The sequence below is a fragment of the Hemicordylus capensis genome, chromosome 2 (genome assembly GCF_027244095.1).
Source record: "Hemicordylus capensis ecotype Gifberg chromosome 2, rHemCap1.1.pri, whole genome shotgun sequence".
Taxonomy (NCBI): domain Eukaryota; kingdom Metazoa; phylum Chordata; class Lepidosauria; order Squamata; family Cordylidae; genus Hemicordylus; species Hemicordylus capensis.
The window spans coordinates 37,585,103-37,605,278 of record NC_069658.1 but is presented as its reverse complement, the minus strand read 5'-3'; the positions used below and the strand labels follow the sequence as shown (position 1 = coordinate 37,605,278).

General features: G+C 47.8%; 1 protein-coding gene across 1 annotated transcript; it reads right to left on the bottom strand.

Moving 5' to 3' along the window:
* Nucleotides 1–9,846: 9,846 nt before the first annotated feature.
* On the bottom strand, nt 9,847–16,737 carry LOC128347725 (uncharacterized). Its single transcript, XM_053302750.1, has 2 exons — nt 15,514–16,737; nt 9,847–11,969 (listed from the first exon to the last, which is right to left on the bottom strand). Exons 1-2 carry the CDS (start codon nt 15,956–15,958, stop codon nt 11,338–11,340), a joined length of 1,077 nt encoding a protein of 358 aa, XP_053158725.1. The 5' UTR covers nt 15,959–16,737; the 3' UTR covers nt 9,847–11,337.
* Between the last annotated feature and the right edge of the window lie 3,439 nt (nt 16,738–20,176).

Below are 20,176 nucleotides of genomic sequence, written 5' to 3'. Positions count from 1 at the left end.
TTAGGAATATTAGAAATATCAGCTTTTATTCAACAATTTGCAGCCCTGACTCTTATAGCAGCTGAGAGAAGTCTGGCCATGCATTCAGAAAGCAGGTAATAAAGAACTATAAAAGTGTTGCCATTTCAGATCTTTCGATTTTAAAGGCAACCTTATGATTTCCTGGGAATTATTGTGGATGTGATGAGTTAGTGATATCATCTACGTGAAGAATGTGCTGAAGGCTTAGACTTTGTTTAAGAGCTTGAAATGGCAGTTTCAGCATTCAAGATTGCTTCAGTGCCAAAAATTCTACAGGAATATGGATGGGCATATTTTCCAGAATGGGACCCAGTGGCCCCACTCATTTCTAGCCTTTATGCTCACAGGACTCTCGTCTCTTTGAGGAGAAGGGTTATACCAGCAGAACACATGCTTTGTATGTAGAAGGTTCTTTGCCCTCTCCAGAAAGGGCAGGCAAAGAAGGCTCCTGATGCTAGTCAGTGTAGATAAGTTAGATGGGCCAACGTCTGACTCAACATAAAGGCAATTTCCCAAGAGACCCTGAACATGTGTAAAAGTGCTATATGAAGCCTTTCCTTTTGGGCTGGCAGCCTGTTAATAACCCTTCTGTGTAATAACAGTTTAATCACATGAACATGTTAATGTAATAAAAGCTTGTGGGGAAATCCCAGCGTACATGTAACTGCAATCACCACACCTTTGACTTCACCCTTGGAACTAACATAGAAAATTTTTGAGGCATATATGATGCAAGATAAGAAGCTGGTTATGCTTCCTACACCAAAATGAGAAACGATGATAGCATCCCAATCATTGCCTTAGCATCTTGCTTTCCGTATATTGTTTATAGGCGTTGAATAATAGGTCTGGAATCGTTCATGTCAAGGCAATTTTTAGATGGGGATGAATAATCCTCATGACTAGAAATGTACACATGGCATCATGGGAGTTGTGGATAGCATGGCTTCATTTCAAAAAAAGATTACGATAAAAGAATGTGCAAAATGATGCTTGCTCAACATCTTATATGTACAAATCACTCTTAATTAATTATTATTTTAGTTATTACAATTATATCTGCCTTTCTTCCATGATGGAACTCAAGGCAATGTAGACTGGTTCTCTCAGGTTTCAGTCTCATCTAGGCACTGAGCAGGCCAAGACCTGCCTCTAAATACCCAAGATGCCCCTAAATACCAGTTGCAGAGAAGTAGCAGTAGGAGAGAGGGCGTGGCCTCACCTCTTGCCTGTGGTCTTCCGGAAGGCATCTGGTGGGCCACTGTGCGAAAAAGGATGCTGGACTAGATAGGCCTTGGGCCTGATCCAGCAGGGCTGTTCTTATGTTCTTAAGTTTTTATGAACTCCAGTAAGGTTACTGACTGCATAACATGTCTTCTGATATTTACTTAATTGAAATGAATAAGTATCTTGTGAAGTGCATAGAGGTGTTAAAGACAGGGACATGGAGATAGGTGAGAATGGCTTTTTATTTAAAGTCTTTTAAAAGGTCCTTAAAGACATTTATTCACCCAAACATTTTAACTAGACTTGTGGTTTTAACTTGTTTCGAACTTTTGATTTCTGTTTTAATTTGTTTATGTTGCTATAAACCACTCAGAGCTGGACATTTCAGGCAGTGTAAAAATATAATGAATGAATGAATGAAATTTCCTGTCACAGATGGGGTTAGCAGGAGAAGCCCCTGGACTTTCAAGGTCCAGAATCCAGTAAGGGTGGCTGTTATGTTTGTGTGAATGGCTGCTTAAGGATGTGTGATTTGGAATGGTGATAGCGTTTTAATATTTTCCTCAGGGCACCCAAATGCTAAAGGTCTGTCTTTGAATAATAGAATCTGAAAGGCAGAAAGCATACTGTCTTTGAACTGAGAGAGCTGCCTTATAAAAGAAGCATGGGATTGTTCTCTGTTGCTGTTAAGGGCAGAGCTAGAACTAGAAAACTAGAAACAATGGGTTAAAACTACTACTGCTACTGCTGCTGCTGCTGCTACTACAAATATTTATATTCTGATTTTCAACAAAGGTTCCCAAAGCGGTTTACATAGATAAATGCAACTAAATAAATAAAGATGACTCCCTGTCCCCAAAGGGCTCACAATCTAAAAAGAAACATAAGACAGACACCAGCAACAGCCACTTGAGGGATGCTGTGCAGGAGGGCCAGTTGCTCCCCCCCTGCTCAATAAAGAGAATCACCACTTTGAAAAGGTGCCTCTTTGCTCTGTCAGCAGGAAGGAGAACAAAGAAGCAGATTTAGCCTGGAAATTAGGAAGAAATTCTTGTTAAGAGCTGTTCAGCTGTGGAACAGTCTGCCTTGTGCAGTTATGGTCTCTCCTTCACTGGAGGTTTTCAAACAGGGGCTGGACATCCATCTGTCAGAGATGTAGCAGCAGTTTTCTGCACAGGGGCAGAGCTATAAAAGGCCAACAGGTTCAAAGAACCTGGGCCACCCAGATCCTTATAGCCACCTGACATGGCCCTCACCATGGCCAGATCCCTGGAAGGGCCGTGTGAGCCATCCAGAGCTCATTTCCCAGCCGTGTTTGTTACCGGGTGCACATTTTGTTTGCTCTCTGTGAAGGAGAAAATGAACGAAACGTGCACCGGCCAGCCAACGCCAGCTGGGAATGAGCTCCGGAGGGCTTCTGGGGCTCTAGACACACACCCTTGCATGTGTGACATCACACACAAGGGGGCGTGGTCAGACTCCCGGCAGGCCCATGCGAGCTCTCCAGAGCTCATTCTCAGCTACCATGTCCTGTTGGGGTGTATGTATTTCCTTTTCTTTCCCTTGAGTGAGGGAGCGAAAGGGAAATGCATGCAGCCAGCTGGCAAATGCCAACTGGGAATGAGCTCTGGAATGGGGCCTCTGGGGCTCTGGCCACACCTCTTGTGCGCAACATAGAAATAGAAATCGAACTAACAACAACAACAACAACAACAACAACATCACAAGGCCACCACTGGACTAAGGAAGCCAAGCCCGGTCTTGGCTGATCATAAGAACCTCCAGGGTTGCACCTGATCCCGGTGGCACTGCGGCAGCAAACGTGCCTGTGGAGCCCGCCACTTAAATGGGGTTAAGGGAGTGAGCGTTCCCTTAGCCTGGTTTTCCTAATCGTCTTTCAGCACTGGCTGCTTTAAGTCAGCGCTGGGAGACTGCAAGGCTCCTGGCTGGTGCCAGGGGAATCCCCACACTGTACTGCACACTCGTGTGGTGCATTGTGGGATTTCCGGAGACCAGGATGATGCATATTGGCCCTTGGCCCTCCGTGCTGCCAGTGGCTGCCGGCAATCATCTGGGTGAGTGATCCACCTGCCCAGCAAGGATTAGGTGACCATTTGAGGGGAAGGTAGGTTTCTGAAGCGTTCCCCACCACCCACCCTAAAGGCCTGCTCATGGATCATGAAAAAGGGTTCTTCATCTGTTTGGAAGAGTTAAAGCAGATTTCATGCTGAAAACAACTTACAAGGCTAATTATAGCTAGCCAACGATTCCTATTTTGTGAAAATGAAAGAAGCATATTCTTAGATAAGAAGTCCTGGGTCGGGAGAACCCAGTATTCATGGAGGAGAGAGAAAACTAATTATTTTCAGTGGGAAGTGTTGAAAAGAATTATGGAACTCTTCTTCTTATTATTATTCTTTTTAATTTCCATGAGTCTTCGGGGATTTTAACATCAAAATATGAGTATTCACTGAGGGGAAAAACCTCTGGCTTGTTTAACTTTACACAGTAAAGCTGCTGTGCATGAAACTCTCCGAAGGAAAATTCTGTCATCTCACTAAAATCTCCAGGGTATGTTATCTTCAAAAGAAAGAGCAAAGATGACTGATAAGCAACAAAAGCATATTTGCATTACTGGAATTCAGTGCCTGTGACCAAGGATCCTGCTGCCCTATCTGCTGTAGTACACTTATGGAGGTGCTGGAGCAAAAGCAGCAAGTCATGAATGCTTTGCTTCCCCACCTCCTCAAACCACAGAAAAAGAAATCTGTGATCTACTAGTGGGATGCCTATTATGTCTATGACGTCCACAATAAATTCTATTTTGCATTCATTGGTTTATTCAGTGATGGATGAGACAAGAGAAGAGAGCTGGTCTTGTGGTAGCAAGCATGACTTGTCCCCTTAGCTAAGCAGGATCTGCCCTGGTTTCATATGAATGGGAGACTAGAAGTGTGAGCACTGTAAGATATTCCCCTCAGGGGATGGAGCTGCTCTGGGAAGAGCAGAAGGTTTCAAGTTCACTCCCTGGCTTCTCCAAGATAGGGCTGAAAGAGATTCCTGCCTGCAACCTTGGAGAAGCCGCTGCCAGTCTCTGTAGACAATACTGAGCTAGATGGACCTATGGTCTGACTACTGACCATATATGGCAGCTTCCTATGTTCCTATGTACAGAACCATCACTGACAGGCTTGGCTCCAGGTCTCAAGTGGTCCCCAAAACTGCCCTCTGTGGGTCCCCTTGGGTGGGCCTGAGAAATTAACTTCACCACCACCACCACCACATGGGTACAGTGGTGGTCTCAGGGATCAGCAGTGAGCTCTTGGCACCCAACCAGCAATGTCAACCCCTGATACTGGCCACTAATATTGGATAGAGACAGGGGTGGACCCACAATTGAGCAAATGTGTGCTCTGCACACGGGTTGCCAAGTGGAGCCAGGGGGAGCCACTGCACTCACCGGCTACTGGCCTCCATGGCTCCTGCTCACCACTGCTGTCACAGCTGGCTGGCTTCCCTTTATGGTCTGTAACAAAGTATAACGACATCACCACCCACCCCAGTGCCTATTATTACTGGGATGGGCTTGCGCCGGGGCGCCGGTAACATCATTATACTGCATCATGGCAGGCAGAGAGAGACAAACTGGTGAGAGGTGAGGGCAATGGAGGCCAGCAGCAGGTGGGTGGGGGGCTGTGGTAGGTGAGTGACAGTGGGGGGAGGGCTACCAAAAATGTAGCTGCGAGCCACTGCCAATGTTGCTACACCACTTGATGGAGGCAACACAAAATAGCCCCTCCTGCGAAGATCTTAGCTTCCATCAGCCAGCGTTCTGTGGGCAGACTTATTCAGTGGCTACAATGTCTGAATTTGCTTTCCCCTCCTCTCTATCCTTTCCCCCCTTTGGTACTATGTCTATTCATTTGGGAGCCATTATTTTCAACTGTGAATCACCTTGCATGCCTTAGCAGAAAGGTGGCATATAAACGTTTTCCTCCCCTGAACGTTCCTCCCCAAAGCATCAATATTAAATGCAATTACATACTTTTACTAAAATCACACTAAAAATACTCAGAGGCACTCATTGAGGTCATTCACACAATCAAAACGTGTGTTCTACCCTGGTTTGGAAGCTGTGTGTACTCCCAATTTTCAGTTGCGGGGAAGCAAGGTAGGAGGAAAAAGAAACCCAAGTTTCCCCTCCTGCCTTGCTTCCACACAGCTGAAAATTGGGAGCACACACAACTCCCAAACCTGGGTAGAACACACTTTTTGATTGTGTAAATGACCTCTTTGTTTTTCTTAACTTATGTCACCTAACTATTGTTTTTGCTTAAGATCTCACTGCCATGAATTCCTTGACTGACCTTGGGGTAGTCACTTATCTGTAAAATGAGAGCAATGCCCCCAGTTCAAATATCTGCTTTGCTCTGCATTCTGTGTGAATAAAATTACAGTTGTGAACAGCCATCAGGTATCTTATTCATGGAACACAGCTCGGTCATACTTTGAAGTATCGCCATACAAACTTTTTGTAAATGCTAGGAAGATGTAAGGTATGCTGGCCTTGCCTTGTTCCATGTTCCAATTATACAGGAGTGTTTAAAATTCATTCTCAAGAACTTAGAGGCTAATGTTGCCAACTGATGGGGAGGGAAATAGCTTGGCCTGCTCTTCTGTCTTTAACAGCAGCGTGATGTGCAGAAATCAGGAGAAATTTTCATAGCATGGAAACATTGAGGCAGGTCTCACGATCCAAGAGACCAGCCTGGGAAGGGTGAATGGGGAGAGCGGGCTTAGCCCACTCTACCTGCACACTAGCAGGGTGGCAGCCCTGGGCAGCCAGATTGGCCACCCACACGACAGCCAGCTCCATGACGGAGCTGGCGGGATCTGGGGAGTTCAGGGGCTGCGCGGCCCCCGGAAGCTCCAGTATGCCCTGCATGAGCTCGCAGGGCATACCAGAGAGACCCCTGAGCCTGGAGGCTGCTTTTAAGCCTCCCAGATGGGGGTCTCCTTGTGAGTAGCCATGGCGTGGAGCTGCGCCGCAGCTACTCACGATCCCCAAAACCGGGTTTGTGGAGCGCTTACTCTGCAAACCCAGTTTAAGGGGCGGGCTGCTTGAGCTGGTTACCTGCTCAGGAACCACCAGGCTCGCAGCCAAGCCTGGTGGTTCACAAGGTGGGATGAAATTGGGAGACTAGACGTGTTTGCACTTAAGATATTCCCCTTAGGGACTGGAGCCACTCTGGGAAGAGCATCTAGGTTCCAAGTTCCCTCCTTGGCTTCTCCAAGATAGGGCTGAAAGAGATTCCTGCCTGTAACTTTGGAGAAGCCATAGCCAGTCTGTGTAGACAATACTGAGCAAGTTAGACCTATGGTCTGACTCAGTATATGGCAGCTTCCTATGTTCCTATGAAATCCAATTTGAGATTATTTCTTTTTGGAAATATATACTGAGGCAGACGAGTCATATTCAAGAGAGCGTGTGCATCTTATGAGACTAGATGTTTATTGGGGGCTGAGGTGAAATGATCAAAGAAGACTGTTTATTTTGGGGTGCAAAATGAACAGGTCCATTGAGAAGCAGAGTGCAGTATGACATATTGAGGTCATGCACATGACCAAAACAGCAGCCGGGAGGGCGGATGGTGGGGGGAAGGCAGGGACTGACCTACCTTAACTTCTCCCCAGATTATCTTCACTGTCCTTTTCGGTGTGCCATTATCTTCACTGCCCTTTCCTGGCAGCGCAGATTGCTGGAGGCTGGGAAAACAAGCCCCAGCCTCCAGGTATCACACAGTGCACCATGTGACGTGTGCAGTGCATTGTGGGAATCCCCCACCGATCAGGCGCTCTAGGCGCCTGCATGCAGCCTGAGCATACACACAACCCCAGACCTGGGGTAAAGAGTGAGCTTGCACTCTTTCAACCCAGGTAAAACCCTAGGTAAAAAACTCAGGCTACCAGAGGAGGCAGCACCAGGATCAGACTCAATCTCAGCACTGCACATGTGACAAGCAGCCCTACCCAGGTAGGGCTGCCCTAACATTGGTGTGGCTGCTCGTGTGCACAGTGTCATCACATTCTTACACCTTCGAGGGAAAATACAAGAGGGAAGAAAGAATAATTGGCAGTACTATATTTTGGGATTGTTTATGCAACCTCCCAAGAATTGGTGCCCCGTGTAACCACCTAGATTTGCCTAGTGGATGGTACGGCCCTGGCTGCCATCACTAAGGGCAAATAGGGACAGTTGCCTGGACAAGAGTATGGTATGCAAGAACAAGACAGTGCATCAGGAATATTAATGGTTTAATGAGATAAATATTATTATTATTTATTTACACAGTCAGACAGGTGTTATTGACTGGTTTGTTTATCCAGACATCGAGTCCTTCCCAAGGACTTGGGATGGCTGAATTTTGTTATCAATTTTGTTGCTGTTATAGATATCGTTGCAAAATATAGGCTGTTCCCAGTAAAGCTGCTTTTTGCAATTGGCTGATGGCGATTTCCATGGCCCCTATGGTGTTGAGGGGTTCTTCAGGTTGTTTTGGAATTGCATCTAGGGCGCCAGTTACCACTGGGATTATTTTGGTCTCCTTCTGCCACAGCCTTTCCATTTCAATTTGTAGATCTTTGTATTTTGTGATTTTTTCTATTTCTTTTTCTTCTATTCTGCTATCCCCTGGTATTGCTATGTCGATTATTTTGACTTGTTTTTCTTTCTTCTCTACTACAGAGATATCTGGTGTATTGTGTGGCAGATGTTTGTCTGTTTGTAGTCGGAAGTCCCATAATATTTTTGCATCTTCATTTTCTACATCTTTTTCAATTTTATGGTCCCACCAATGTTTGGCTACAGGTAGCTTGTATTTTTTGCAGATGTTCCAGTGTATCATCCCTGCTACCTTGTCATGCCTTTGTTTGTAGTCAGTCTGTGCGATCTTTTTACAACAGCTGATTAGGTGGTCCACTGTTTCATCTGCTTCTTTACAAAGGCGGCACTTGCTGTTTGTGGTTGATTTTTCGACTTTTGCTCTTATTGCAATTGTTCTTAGTGCCTGTTCTTGTGCAGCCAGTATTAAACCCTCTGTTTCTTTCTTCAAGTTGCTATTCTTAAGCCATTGCCAGGTCTTGGTGATGTCTGATTTTCCACTTATATTGTGCAAATATTGAACATGCAGGGGCTTATTTTTCCATTTTTCTGCTCGGTTCTTGACTTGTTCTTTCTTGTAGGCCTGCTTTCTTTCATTGGTGTTGAATAGTTTCACATTATTGACCATTTGAAGTGCATCTTCTTCACTGTCCTTGATATATTCTTCAAGGCCTCTTTTCTCCTCCTCTACTGTTTGATGGACTTGCAGCATTCCTCTTCCACCTGAGCTGCGAGGGAGGTATAGCCTATCGACATCACTGCGGGGGTGCAGAGCATGATTGATGGTCATGATTTTCCTGGTCTTACGATCTAGCGTCTCTAGCTCTGCCTGGGTCCAGTCTATTATTCCTGCAGTGTATCTGATAACAGGTATAACCCAGGTGTTCATGGCTTGTATGGTGTTCCTGCCATTGAGTTTGGACTTGAGGATTTTTCTAACTCTCCTGATGTATTCACTTCCTATTTTTCTTTTAACTTCAGTGTGTGCAATGTTATCAGCCTGGAGAATGCCCAAGTATTTGTAATGTTCTTTCTCTTCCAGGTTCTTGATCTTGCTTCCATTTGGCAGTTCTATTCCTTCTGTTTTTCTTATTTTTCTTCTGTTCATTATTAATGCAGCACACTTATCTAGTCCAAACTCCATTGCTATATCGCTACTGAATATATGGACAGTGTTTAGCAGTGATTCGATTTTTGACTGGAACTTTCCATACAACTTCAGATCATCCATGTACAGCAGATGGTTGATTTTACTTGATGTTTTAGATGTTTGGTATCCGAGGCCTGTTTTGTTTAGTATTTGTGAAAGTGGTGTCATGGCGATTACAAACAACAGAGGGGATAGTGAGTCCCCTTGGAAAATGCCTCTTCTAATGCTAACCTGTCCAAGTGCCTCGCCATTGATTATTAACTGTGTACTCCACATGCTCATTGCTTTTTAAAATAAATATCTGAATGTTTTTGCTGACACCAGTTGTTTCTAAGCATTTTAGTATCCATGTGTGAGGCAATGAATCGAAGGCTTTCTTGTAGTCAATCCATGCAACACTTAGATTTGTTTTTCTTCTCTTGCAGTTTTCTAAAATCATTTTGTCAATCAGCAGCTGGTCTTTTGTGCCTCTGGGGTTCGGGCAATTTCCTTTCTGTTCAACTGGAAGCTGTTTGTTAGTTAATAGGTGTTGCATCACTTCATCTGCTATTATTCCAGTTAATAATTTGAACATGGTTGGCAGGCAGGTTATCAGTCTATAATTACTTGGAACTGCACCTTTTGCTGGGTCTTTCATGATGAGATGAGTTTTCCCAGTTGTTAGCCATTGTTCAATATCACTGCCTTTCATAATGTGATTGAACTGTTTTGTTAGTTGTTTATGAAGGCTTGTTAGGTGTTTAAGCCAAAAGCCATGCAGTCCATCGTCGCCTGGAGCAGTCCAGTTTTTAATTTTCTTTGCTCTTTCACTTATTAATTCTGGTGTTATTATTAGATCTTGCATTTGTTGGTTACATTTTTTGACCTCTTTCATCCAGCCTGCTTTTTTATTATAATCTATTGGGTTGTCCTATTATTTCCCCCAGAATTGCACTGTTTCTTCTTTATTTGGTGTTTCTACGTTTCTTGCTGTTTCTCCTTCTATGCTTTGGTAGAAACATCTCTGATTCAACTGGAATTGGAGATTCTGCCTGTGTTGTGTAATTCTGGTCATATCTGCTAATCTTCTTTGACACTGCTGTTATTTGCTGCTTTATTATTTCCAGGACTTCTCTAATTTTCCTTGCATCGAGGTGGTATTTTTGGATCAGATACTCTTTGGTGTTTTCATTCTTCAGCTTCTTGTCTTTCATATCTTTCAATTTACTAGCATCTGATCTAAGCCTGGAGATTTTATTTTCTAATCTAATCTTCCATTTAGGTGATGTACTACTTTCTTTTTTTACAGGTCCACTGATCTTATATCCGAGCTCTTGTGTTGTTATTGTTGCTGCACTGTACATTAGTTGGTTTGTTTCTTGCAAATTATTGGTTGTTATTTCTGCAAGTGCAGCATAGACATCTTTTAATGCCTGAGCAAGTTGTTTTTTGGCAACTGTTTTTAGAGCGGGAAGTCGAACCCTGGTGGTTGTTTGGTTCATGTGCTCAGTTACTTTTTGCTTTAGTTCTTGCTGCTTTTCTGTTAAACGGCATTCGGGTTTTTGAGGTGAAGGCAAAGGGGAGGTTGCCTGGTTTTGATTTTGAAACAGTTCAGCAACAGTGGCACCCTCTATTCCCAACACCTTCTCCACCTACGCCTGGGCAACTTCTTCAATTGGTGGTAATTCTTCTTCCATATCTTGAGCCTGTGTTGCTCTTTGCAGTTCTTCCAGCTCAACTCCTGTGAATGCTTTATTTCTGATTATGAATCTTCTCTGGTCTGCTAGCCTTTGTTCTGTTATTTCTGTGTCTGGATGCTTCTCTTTCCAAATTTGGTGCATTGTACCCAGACCCCAGCCCAAGAAGACACAGAGACATTTTTTAATGGGAGAAACGGGCCACGCTTTATTAATATAACAACATTTGTGGCGGACTGGAAACAAGGTGATTAATCACCAACATAAAAACAGTGCGGGCACCTAGGCGTGGGCTAGGATTCAAAACGTCCTACCCATCGCCTGCAAGGGCGACACACCCTGGCTCAGGAAAGAGGCAGGTAGCTCCCGCCCAATTCCTTCAAAGCCAACCACCCCTTTTAGAAGAGGGGATCTGGACAGCTTCAGATCTTTACCTCCCCGGACCGCACAGCCCAAAGGTAGGTGAAGTCCTGAAGCAGGTTTCTTGGCAATGTAATTCTTCCCGTGCCGCACAGGCCACAAGGAAGCAATTGACCAATCCACCTTAAAATGTCCAAGGGTGCTCACCGAAATCTAGACCTCCTTACCCACAGCCCGCACTGTTACCGCCACCCAGGAAGGTTAGCCCTCGCTTGACCTTCCTGCCCCACCCCCTCCAAACCTTCAGCAAGCACTTCCCGGATATTATGCAGATACAAATCACAACCTTTCTCAGACAGGTGGACCCTGTCAGGGCGGAATAACTCGGGAAAGCGAGCAGCTATATCTGGCTGCCGCACCACAGACCCCCCGGCCGCCAAAACCACTTTACCTATTGCGGCTGAAATCTTCCTGCGTGCCTTTTCCAAGCTAAGGCAAGAATGAGCACCCCGCCACACCCTGCGCTGGAGCCAATTAACCCATATTATGCGCACGCCAGGCATCCAGCTGCGCAAAATAGACAAATCCGAGGAGGCTTGCTGAAGGATGGCGAGGCCAGGCCGCCGGCCCAAATCATTCTCCCCTAAATGAAGAACCAGGATGTCGGGAATGGGAAACCTATCTAAATGCTCCCTCAATGCTGGAAGCAACTGATTCCAGAGCATGCCCCTCATGCCCAACCAATAAACTGAAGCCTTGCTTCCTAAACCCAACTGGGATCCCCCGCGGGTGGTGCTGGCCCGCTTGAAAGCCCAGAAGACCAACGAATGGCCACACATCAGGACTCGGACCGGGACCGCCGCCCCGCCAGCACCTGCCAAAAGAAAGCAACAGGTCAGTAGAGCCCACACCTGTCCGCTGTCAGCGCACATAACGCCTGACCGCCACGGACCTCCAACGTCCAATCCTCTGAACTTCGACCTCCTGAAGCCCCATACGTGTAGCGGTGGTGGCCGCACCAATACGAAATGAATGTAGAGTAAGCCCCTGGAGCGCAACCCCCGCGGCCAACAGAGCCTTCCTCACCACCGCCAAGAATTGATACTGCGTCAGAGGAGTCTGATTGCTGTGGGTAAAAAGACATCCCCCCGAAAAGGGGCCCAGCCCAGCGTACTGCCTCAGGGCCACCACGGGGCATACATTGATATTCCCGGCCGCCGCGAGGCGAACCGTCTGGCCTCTGCCCCTCTGATCCGTCTTGGAGCGACGAAGGAGCAAACGCACCTCCCCGTCACCGAACGATAAATCAGAATATTGCAAGCAGCGGTCCCTGGGGGAAGACCCGCTGCGGGGAAGCAACTCCCCTGGACGGAAGGCCCCAAAAAAGGCAACCAACAGTGCAGCCCTAAACAGCGACACCTCCCATGGGCCAGAGCAGCACCCCACTAGGTGGCCCAGCGTTGAAGCCACCAACTCCAGAGTAAAAGGGCGTCTGGGGTCCCTAGTCCTAGGCTCCCCCCTAGCCCAACCCTCCAACATGCGCCGCACCCGCGGGTCGGAGGAGGAATCACCAACCCCACGAACCTGGGCTTCAAAAGCTAACGCGGCAAGATAGCCCCCCAAAGTGGATACCGCACGCCCCGCCCTGCGGAGGAAGACCAAAAACTGCTGAAGTTGCTCTACAGGGACCGGCCACACCTCCGCCAAACCTTCAGTCTTTCGAAAAAGAGAGAAAGCCTCAAGCTTGGCTGTGTAGCTCACTCTGGTGCTAGGCGCCAGAGATGCCGCTATGGCCCGCTGTGCCTCCGCCTGCCAAGTTCCCACAGAAAAGCTGGCATGGGTTCCGGGTGAAGGGCGGCCTCGGGCGCTAACGCTCTGAACCTGTTTAACTGAAAACGAGACAAAGCGTCAGCTATGTCATTCCGGATACCCGGAACATGGCGGGACCGGAAAAGGATGTTAGCCCGCAGACACTGCAATACCAATGCCCTAACCAAAACCATGACCCTCGGGGACTGGGAAGTCTGACTATTGACAATCTGAACAACTGCCAGATTGTCACACCAAAACACAACTGAGGAGTTGGCAAACTCAGCGGACCAAATATGCACGGCCACCACAATTGGAAAGAGCTCTAGGAAAGTCAGGTCCCGGGAAACCCCCTGCCTGAACCAGTCCTCGGGCCACCTGGCGGAACACCAACGTCCCCTGAAATAAACCCCGAAACCTATTCCACCTGCAGCGTCAGAGTGGACCTGCAGGTCGGTTTCCAGAAGTCTAACATCCCGCCAGAAAGACACCCCATTAAAATCAGTGAGAAATGCTTCCCAAAGAGCCAGGTCGGCCCGGGCACCCTCCGTAATTCGTACTCTGTGATGGGGAGCCCTAACGCCCACAGTCAGGTCACATAACCGGCGCAAAAAGGCCCGGCCCGGAGCCACCACTTTGCAGGCAAAATTGAGGTGACCCAAAACAACCTGGAGATCCCTAAGGGAGACCTTACGGGCGCGACCAAGGGACCTAACCATGTCCAATAAAACCCGCAGCTTGGCCTGAGGCAGCCTGGAGCAACCGGCAACAGTGTCCAACTCAATCCCCAAAAAGGCGAGGCACGTGACCGGCCCCTCCGTCTTATCCCGTGCCAAAGGGACACCTAGCCGGTCTGTTAGCTCCATGAAGGAGCGAAGTAAATGGTGGCACTCCCTCGAATTCCCCCTGCCTGTAAAAAGAAAATCATCTAAAAAATGAGCCGTGTAGGGAAGACCCGCCTGGCGCCTAACTGCCCACTCCAAAAAGGAGCTGAATGTTTCGAATGCTGCGCAGGAAATCGAGCAGCCCATAGGCAAAGCCCTATCAAAATAAAATTGGCCAGCAAATGCAAAGCCCAGCAGCTCGAAGTCATTTGGATGTACCGGCAACAGGCGAAAGGCGGATTCAATATCACACTTCGCCAAAAGGGCCCCGGGGCCCCTACCCCTGACCACTTCCACGGCCTCATCAAATGAGGTATAACGTACAGAGCATAAGCTATCAGGGATGCCATCATTTACTGAGGACCCCCTGGGATGAGAAAGGTGGTGAATCAACCTAAATTCACCAGGAACCTTTTTAGGGACCACCCCTAATGGGGAGACCCTAAGGCTGGGGAAGGGGAGACTGGCAAAAGGCCCCATCACCCTGCCCGCAGCCACCTCCTTACCAATTTTCCTAACAACGACTTCCTCCTTACCAACCACTGATCTCAGATTGCGAGAACTGCCTAATCCCCTCCGGGCCGAAGAGGGAATTCTGAAACCATCCCGGAAGCCACATAACAAATAAGAAGCTGCTGACTGGTCAGGATAGTCCAGCAACAGCTGCTCAAGCACCTTCACCTTGATAGGGCTAGGACCCTTTATTCGGAGCGGGTGGAGGAGGGCCACCCTTTTTACTGCTCCCCTGCCTATACTTAGCCCCGGAACCCCCAAACTTGGCCCTGGGGCAGGAGGAACTGGGGTGCCTTGCCCCACAGACCCCGCAGGCATGCTTAAACCGACAAGGGGAACGGGAGCACTTGCCATTGGAGTTAAACTCCCAGCAAACAAGGTGGGGTTGAACCCACTGTTGCCCAGGACTCCCTGAGGGCAAAACCCCCGATGGTTTAGAAAGCAAATGCCCACTGTCAGACCTATCTCCCTCTATGGGCCGGGCTGGAGACATAGTAACCAGCCACAGCTCCTGCAACGGAGCATCCCAGGGCAATGTGGGGTCAAGGGCAGCCCTCATTCTAAAACTCTCATCGTACCGTACCCAGGAAGATCCAGCAAAGTCGGAGACCGCCCTGTGAATTATATCCATGTATTTTAACAGGGCAGGGCCCCTTGCGGGCTGGGCTTGGACAATAACCCCCATATAAATCGTGAAGCCAGAAAGCCAATTATTCCAAGTCTTTTCGACCGGCTTTCTCTTGGTGGCTTCGTGCTCCTTACAAGATTCCCCCTCTTTATGCTTAACCTCAGGTTCCCTGAACAACAAGCTAAAAATGTCCACATATTCACCCTTAAGGATTTTTTCTTTTGTAGAATGGAGTAAGTGATCCCCTAACGGGAGGCCCATGCTACCATAGGGCGCATGCTGAGGTGACGGCAGAATCCCCATCGGATAATAACCCGCCTGCACCCCCGTGGCAGATCCAGCAGAGGAGGCCACCCCCGGGAGTGGGAGCGACCCGCTGGAGGGCCGGTTGCCCAACCAGACCTGCTCCGCAGCGCCTTGTAAGCCCGCAATAACTCCAGGAAAAACCGGCGGGGAACCCGCCACCCAAGGTTGTGTATATGGGGGCCAGTAAGAAGCTGGGCCCCATCCACCCATGGCAGGCATCGGCCAGGGACAAAGCCACTGGCCGGTGACGCCGGGCGGTGTAGGTGCTGCAGGCTCACCCTGGGCCAAAGGAGTAGCCGTATCCACTGGAGGCTGAACAACTGGTGCCGCAGGCGGAGGTAGCAATGGTGAAGGCGACTCCGGAACTGGAGACTCAGGTTCAGGAAGCGGTAACGCAGGAGCAGAAGGGCCCGGTCCAGCAGGGTTCAGCCCTTCTTCCAGCGCAGCCAGCCTACTAGAGAGAGAAGTTAGCAGCTGGCTTTTCACAGAACCCCTGGTCCTCCGAGGGACCTTAGGAGGAGGCACCCCCCCCACACCTGAAGGACCCGCACCTTTGTCGGAGGGGGCTGCTTTTGCTTTCTCTAAAGCTTCCATCCTATTAATTAACCCCCGTATCAGAGTCATCTCCTCATCCTCCTCCTCCGAGGAGGACTGCGGGGGAGCAGGCCTCTTGGGCTGCTTAACAGGGCGCCCCCCTTTCTTGCCCTTGGCCTTCCCCGGCATACTGCCTCCAAATAGTGGGATTCCAAAAGGGGTTGGAGAGAAAAAAAGCGCCAACCACACACAGAATGAAGGTAGCAAGGATATAGAACAAAAGCCAAGCCCTTGTCCTGAATCAAAAACAATACTCAATCCTATCCAGGAAAGCACCAGAGCCCCCCACCCAAGGAGAAGGCTTGAAAAGGCCTTTTGACTCTCAACCAGGCCAGGCCCACCAGGGCACCGATGAGCACAAACACCCACCTGCTACCCACCAAACAAATAAAAGAATGTTGGCATCAAAAGTAGTGCTCCAGGGAACGGAAAAGGGGCCGCTGCCCAGCCACCCAGGCTGATGGAAACCCCCCAAATACCCCACAAACCAAAAGGGCAAACGCCCAGAAGGAGAACCACGCCCAGGAAGCCGAGTGCCGACGCCGCGCTGAAGAGGCCCAAAGACGCTGCTGCTGCAGCTGCAACCCAGCCGGGAGCAGTCCCGGGAGTACCCCCCTACCAGCGGGGCCACCGCTGACACTATGGCCCCCTCGACGGAACGCCGCCGAATGCCGCCTCGCCCGCTTGTCGGGCGCACCCCCCCAACTAAGGCCTTCGAGGAAGGAGCTCCCGGACTGAGCTCCTTCCTAATCGGAAACAAACAGCCGACTGAGAGGCCAGAGCGGGGAAACGCTCGGCCTCTCAGCAAGCCCCGCCCACCACGAGCCAGCCAACCAATCAGGCTTCTTCTTGGGCTCGTGAGTCCCGGGCTGGGACAAACACCCTCCCACTTGCACGAGGCAAGGGGAGGGGGATTCTTTTTAAATAACCTCTTCTAGTTGGACTAGACTTGTAATAGCAGATCATTATTTCCTTGTTGGCATTTTTCATATATTTTTTTCGGTTAAGCAACGTTTCTTCCAGTAACCTTGCAGTCTCCAGCCCTGGTTGCTCAACTGAAGATCCTGAGTCCTGTAGCCCACTTGCCACCAGATGTCCAGGAACTATAGCACCTGGCGCTGTCCTTGTTGACCCGGGTGACGACCAATCCGGTATAGATTTATTAAAGTTACGTCTCACCATATTGTTGATGGGAGAGGCACTCTTTGTCTGGCTCCTCTGGTGAGATCTGTCCAGTATGGTTGGACCTCTGGCATAGCTCTCACCTTCCTCAGAGCACACAAGCCACACAACCACGCCAAGGTAGTGCCTCACTGGGGCGGGGGGGTAGTGCCTCACTGGGGGGGTAGTGCCTCACTGGTTTCTTTGGTGTTTAGTATTTATCTAATAATATTAGATAAATATTTTTTATTATTATTATTATTTACATTTTACATCTCGTTCTTCCTCCAGGGAGCCCAGAACGGTGTACTACATACTTAAGTTTCTCCTCACAACAACCCTGTGAAGTAGGTTAGGCTGAGAGAGAAGTGACTGGCCCAGAGTCACCCAGCAAGTATCATGGCTGAATGGGGATTTGAACTCAGGTCTCCCCGGTCCTAGTCCAACACTCTAACCACTACACCATGCTAGCTCCAATTATTAATTGGATAATAACAATTCATGGCTGAATGGGGATTTGAACTCGGGTCTCCCCAGTCCTAGTCCAGCACTCTACCAACTACAATGCTGGCTCAATATTATTTACAGAGAGGCAAATACAGTCTGTCTTCAGTGCTCCTGCTGCTGGCTGTTTGTTAGTCCCACCTCTACTCCGGGATTCGAATATAGGTAACTAAAGCACCATCCAAAAGCTGACCTGGATCAAGGAATGGGTTAACCAAAAACACCACACTCCCCACCTGCTAATGAAGTGTCTGGTGAAGCAACCAGAGGCATCAAGCAGGTAGAGCCAGCTGGCATGCTGCCTCCACCAATCCACTGCCTGAGGCAGCTGCCTCACCATGCCTCATTACTGGGTCAACTGTGGATCATAGCTGTGTGGATAACTGTGTGGGTGACCAAACAGCAAACACGTTCTGAAGCAGTAGATAGGAAAAACAGAATTATTTGCTAAGGAGTTTCAAGTATAAAGACTCCCCAGATTCATAGGCTCCAGTTTGGGGAAGAATGCTGTGGATCTGGGTGCACAGAAAGCCCCTTGACCGTTCATCTAATTTCGGAAGGATTGGAATGGCCTTTCATGGGTCTACTGCATTGGCTGAATTGTGCTCATGCATGCTGAATATAGCTTGAAAGCATAGCGACGCTGAACAAAGGCTAGAGTAAAGCATGAAACCCGCACATTCCTCATTTTACAGCCTTAGCATGATATTATCTCTGAGCTCAGCACTGACCCCTGAGTGCCAATGACAGCCGTAAATGCTATGAAGGGGCAGGTAATTGGTTTCTAAGGTAAATATTGAATACAAACAATTCTGTCTGTGCCAAAATACACTGGGTATGTTACACTTCCAGTGGAAACCTTTGCGAGCTAATGAACAGCTTTCCCAGCATGCTTTAGCTCAACCACACTCATTTCTGGAAGGAACTGTGTGTCAAGGGAATAACTTTGTATGGACTGTACGGTACATCTGCAGGATACATCACTACATCTTTACAATGCATGTTGTTATCTATAGTTCAACTCCAGTTTTGCGACTCAGTTTTGCTTCTCCCCAATCAAATTCGTGGATGAGAGATGTTTTACTATCTACAGACCTGGCATTCAGCAGCAGCACCCTAATCCTTGAGAGAGTGTTCTCAGAGCTCCCTGGGGCTGCAGGATTAGGAGAAGAACCAGAAAAATGAGCAGACCTCAGTTGTCCAGACCGCTTTCCCCTGTAACGGCCTGCCCAACTCTCACCACCATATCTCCCTCTGCCTGTTACCTGAAAGATCATTGGCCCCAGACCCTCCCCAAACCTCCTCTCTCCCAGACACATTCTCATATGCTCTCATTTCTCTTAGATTTATTCTGGGTGGAAACTGAGAAGAATACTTGTGAATATTTAAAATCTGCCAATTTTCCATTCAAATGGTTCACTGAGCATTTTCAAATCCAAATTTAAATCCATATGTCTAGTGTGACATGTTCAAATACTTTGGCTTGTTCTTATTTCTTGATTGTTTTGTGTTACAGGAAAAGGTGGAAGATCAACACAGGACTGCTGTTTTGGGCAGCAACCCTGTAATCTCAGTCATGTCTAGTTTCTCGGCCTTTTATTTTAATATAATATCATTTTTATCCCACCCTCCCTCCAAGGGCTCAGAGTGGTATACTTGCCCCTCCATCTCTTAATTTCAGAACAACCATGCAAAGTAGTTTAGACCTAACCCAAGGTTACCCAGTGAACATCATGGATGACTAGGGCTTTGAACCCAGGTCTTCCTGGTCCTAATCTGAAATCCTAACCACTACACCACACTGACTGAGTTTCAGCGTTGGCTTGGAGGGGTTTGGGGTTGTTTTATATTTTTTATTATGTTTGTTATATATTGTTTGTTATGGTATTGTTTATTATGTTTATTATGTATTTTATATTACATTGTAAGCTACCTTGGTTGGCATTTGCAAGATCTTCATTTTACTAAATTAATTGATTGATTAATTAAAATGGCCTGAGTTGGGCTGAATGGCAAGGCTAGATAAGGATATATGAGGCATGCCTAACCCTAACTCTAACCCTTCTGATCCCATAATGGCCCATCCCATATACTGCATGTATACACACCTATATGAGCCTTCTTTGAGGGCTAAATTCTATTGATTCCTAAAATAATCCTTCTGGGCATGCATGCTGCTCTTACGCTAGAACAGATTGTGTCCTATATTTATGGCTTATTGATTGATGGATGGATGGATGGAATTTTGAGTCAGTTTTCAAGGAGACTGACAACATAAGTTAAATCCAGAACAGCAGGAAAACTGACAGAAGTTCCGTAATTCCTGCTGAATGTTGCACTTGCCCATCGGGGGAAAGAGCTGCCACACAGGCTCCATCACACCCAAAATGTGTTGGCATGAGAGAATCCATCAGAGATAGTCCAGATAAAAGCAACTGAAGCCAGGTAGCTCACTCAATCCTCTCTCTTCTTTGACTGCTACAGTATTACTTTGTGGATGAAGGGGTATTTATCCAGAGTAGTCCTTGTGACTGTTTGATTTAGGGGAGTCTGGATAGGAACCCAGTTGAGACCTACCTGTCTCATCAACTTAGGGCTGCTCAACCTGGGAGATGGTGACAGGAGTCCCTTGACTCACCTTCGATATGTCGGCTGTGAGGAACCAGGAGTGGAACAGACAGG

Coding starts and splice junctions, on each gene's coding strand:
- LOC128347725 (XM_053302750.1), bottom strand. CDS start 15,958: ATGCCGGGGAAGGCCAAGGGCAAGAAAGGGGGGCGCCCTGTTAAGCAG. Junction 11,970..15,513: donor GGCTACTCCTTTGGCCCAGG/GTGAGCCTGCAG, acceptor TTCTTTTGGCAG/GTGCTGGCGGGGCGGCGGTC.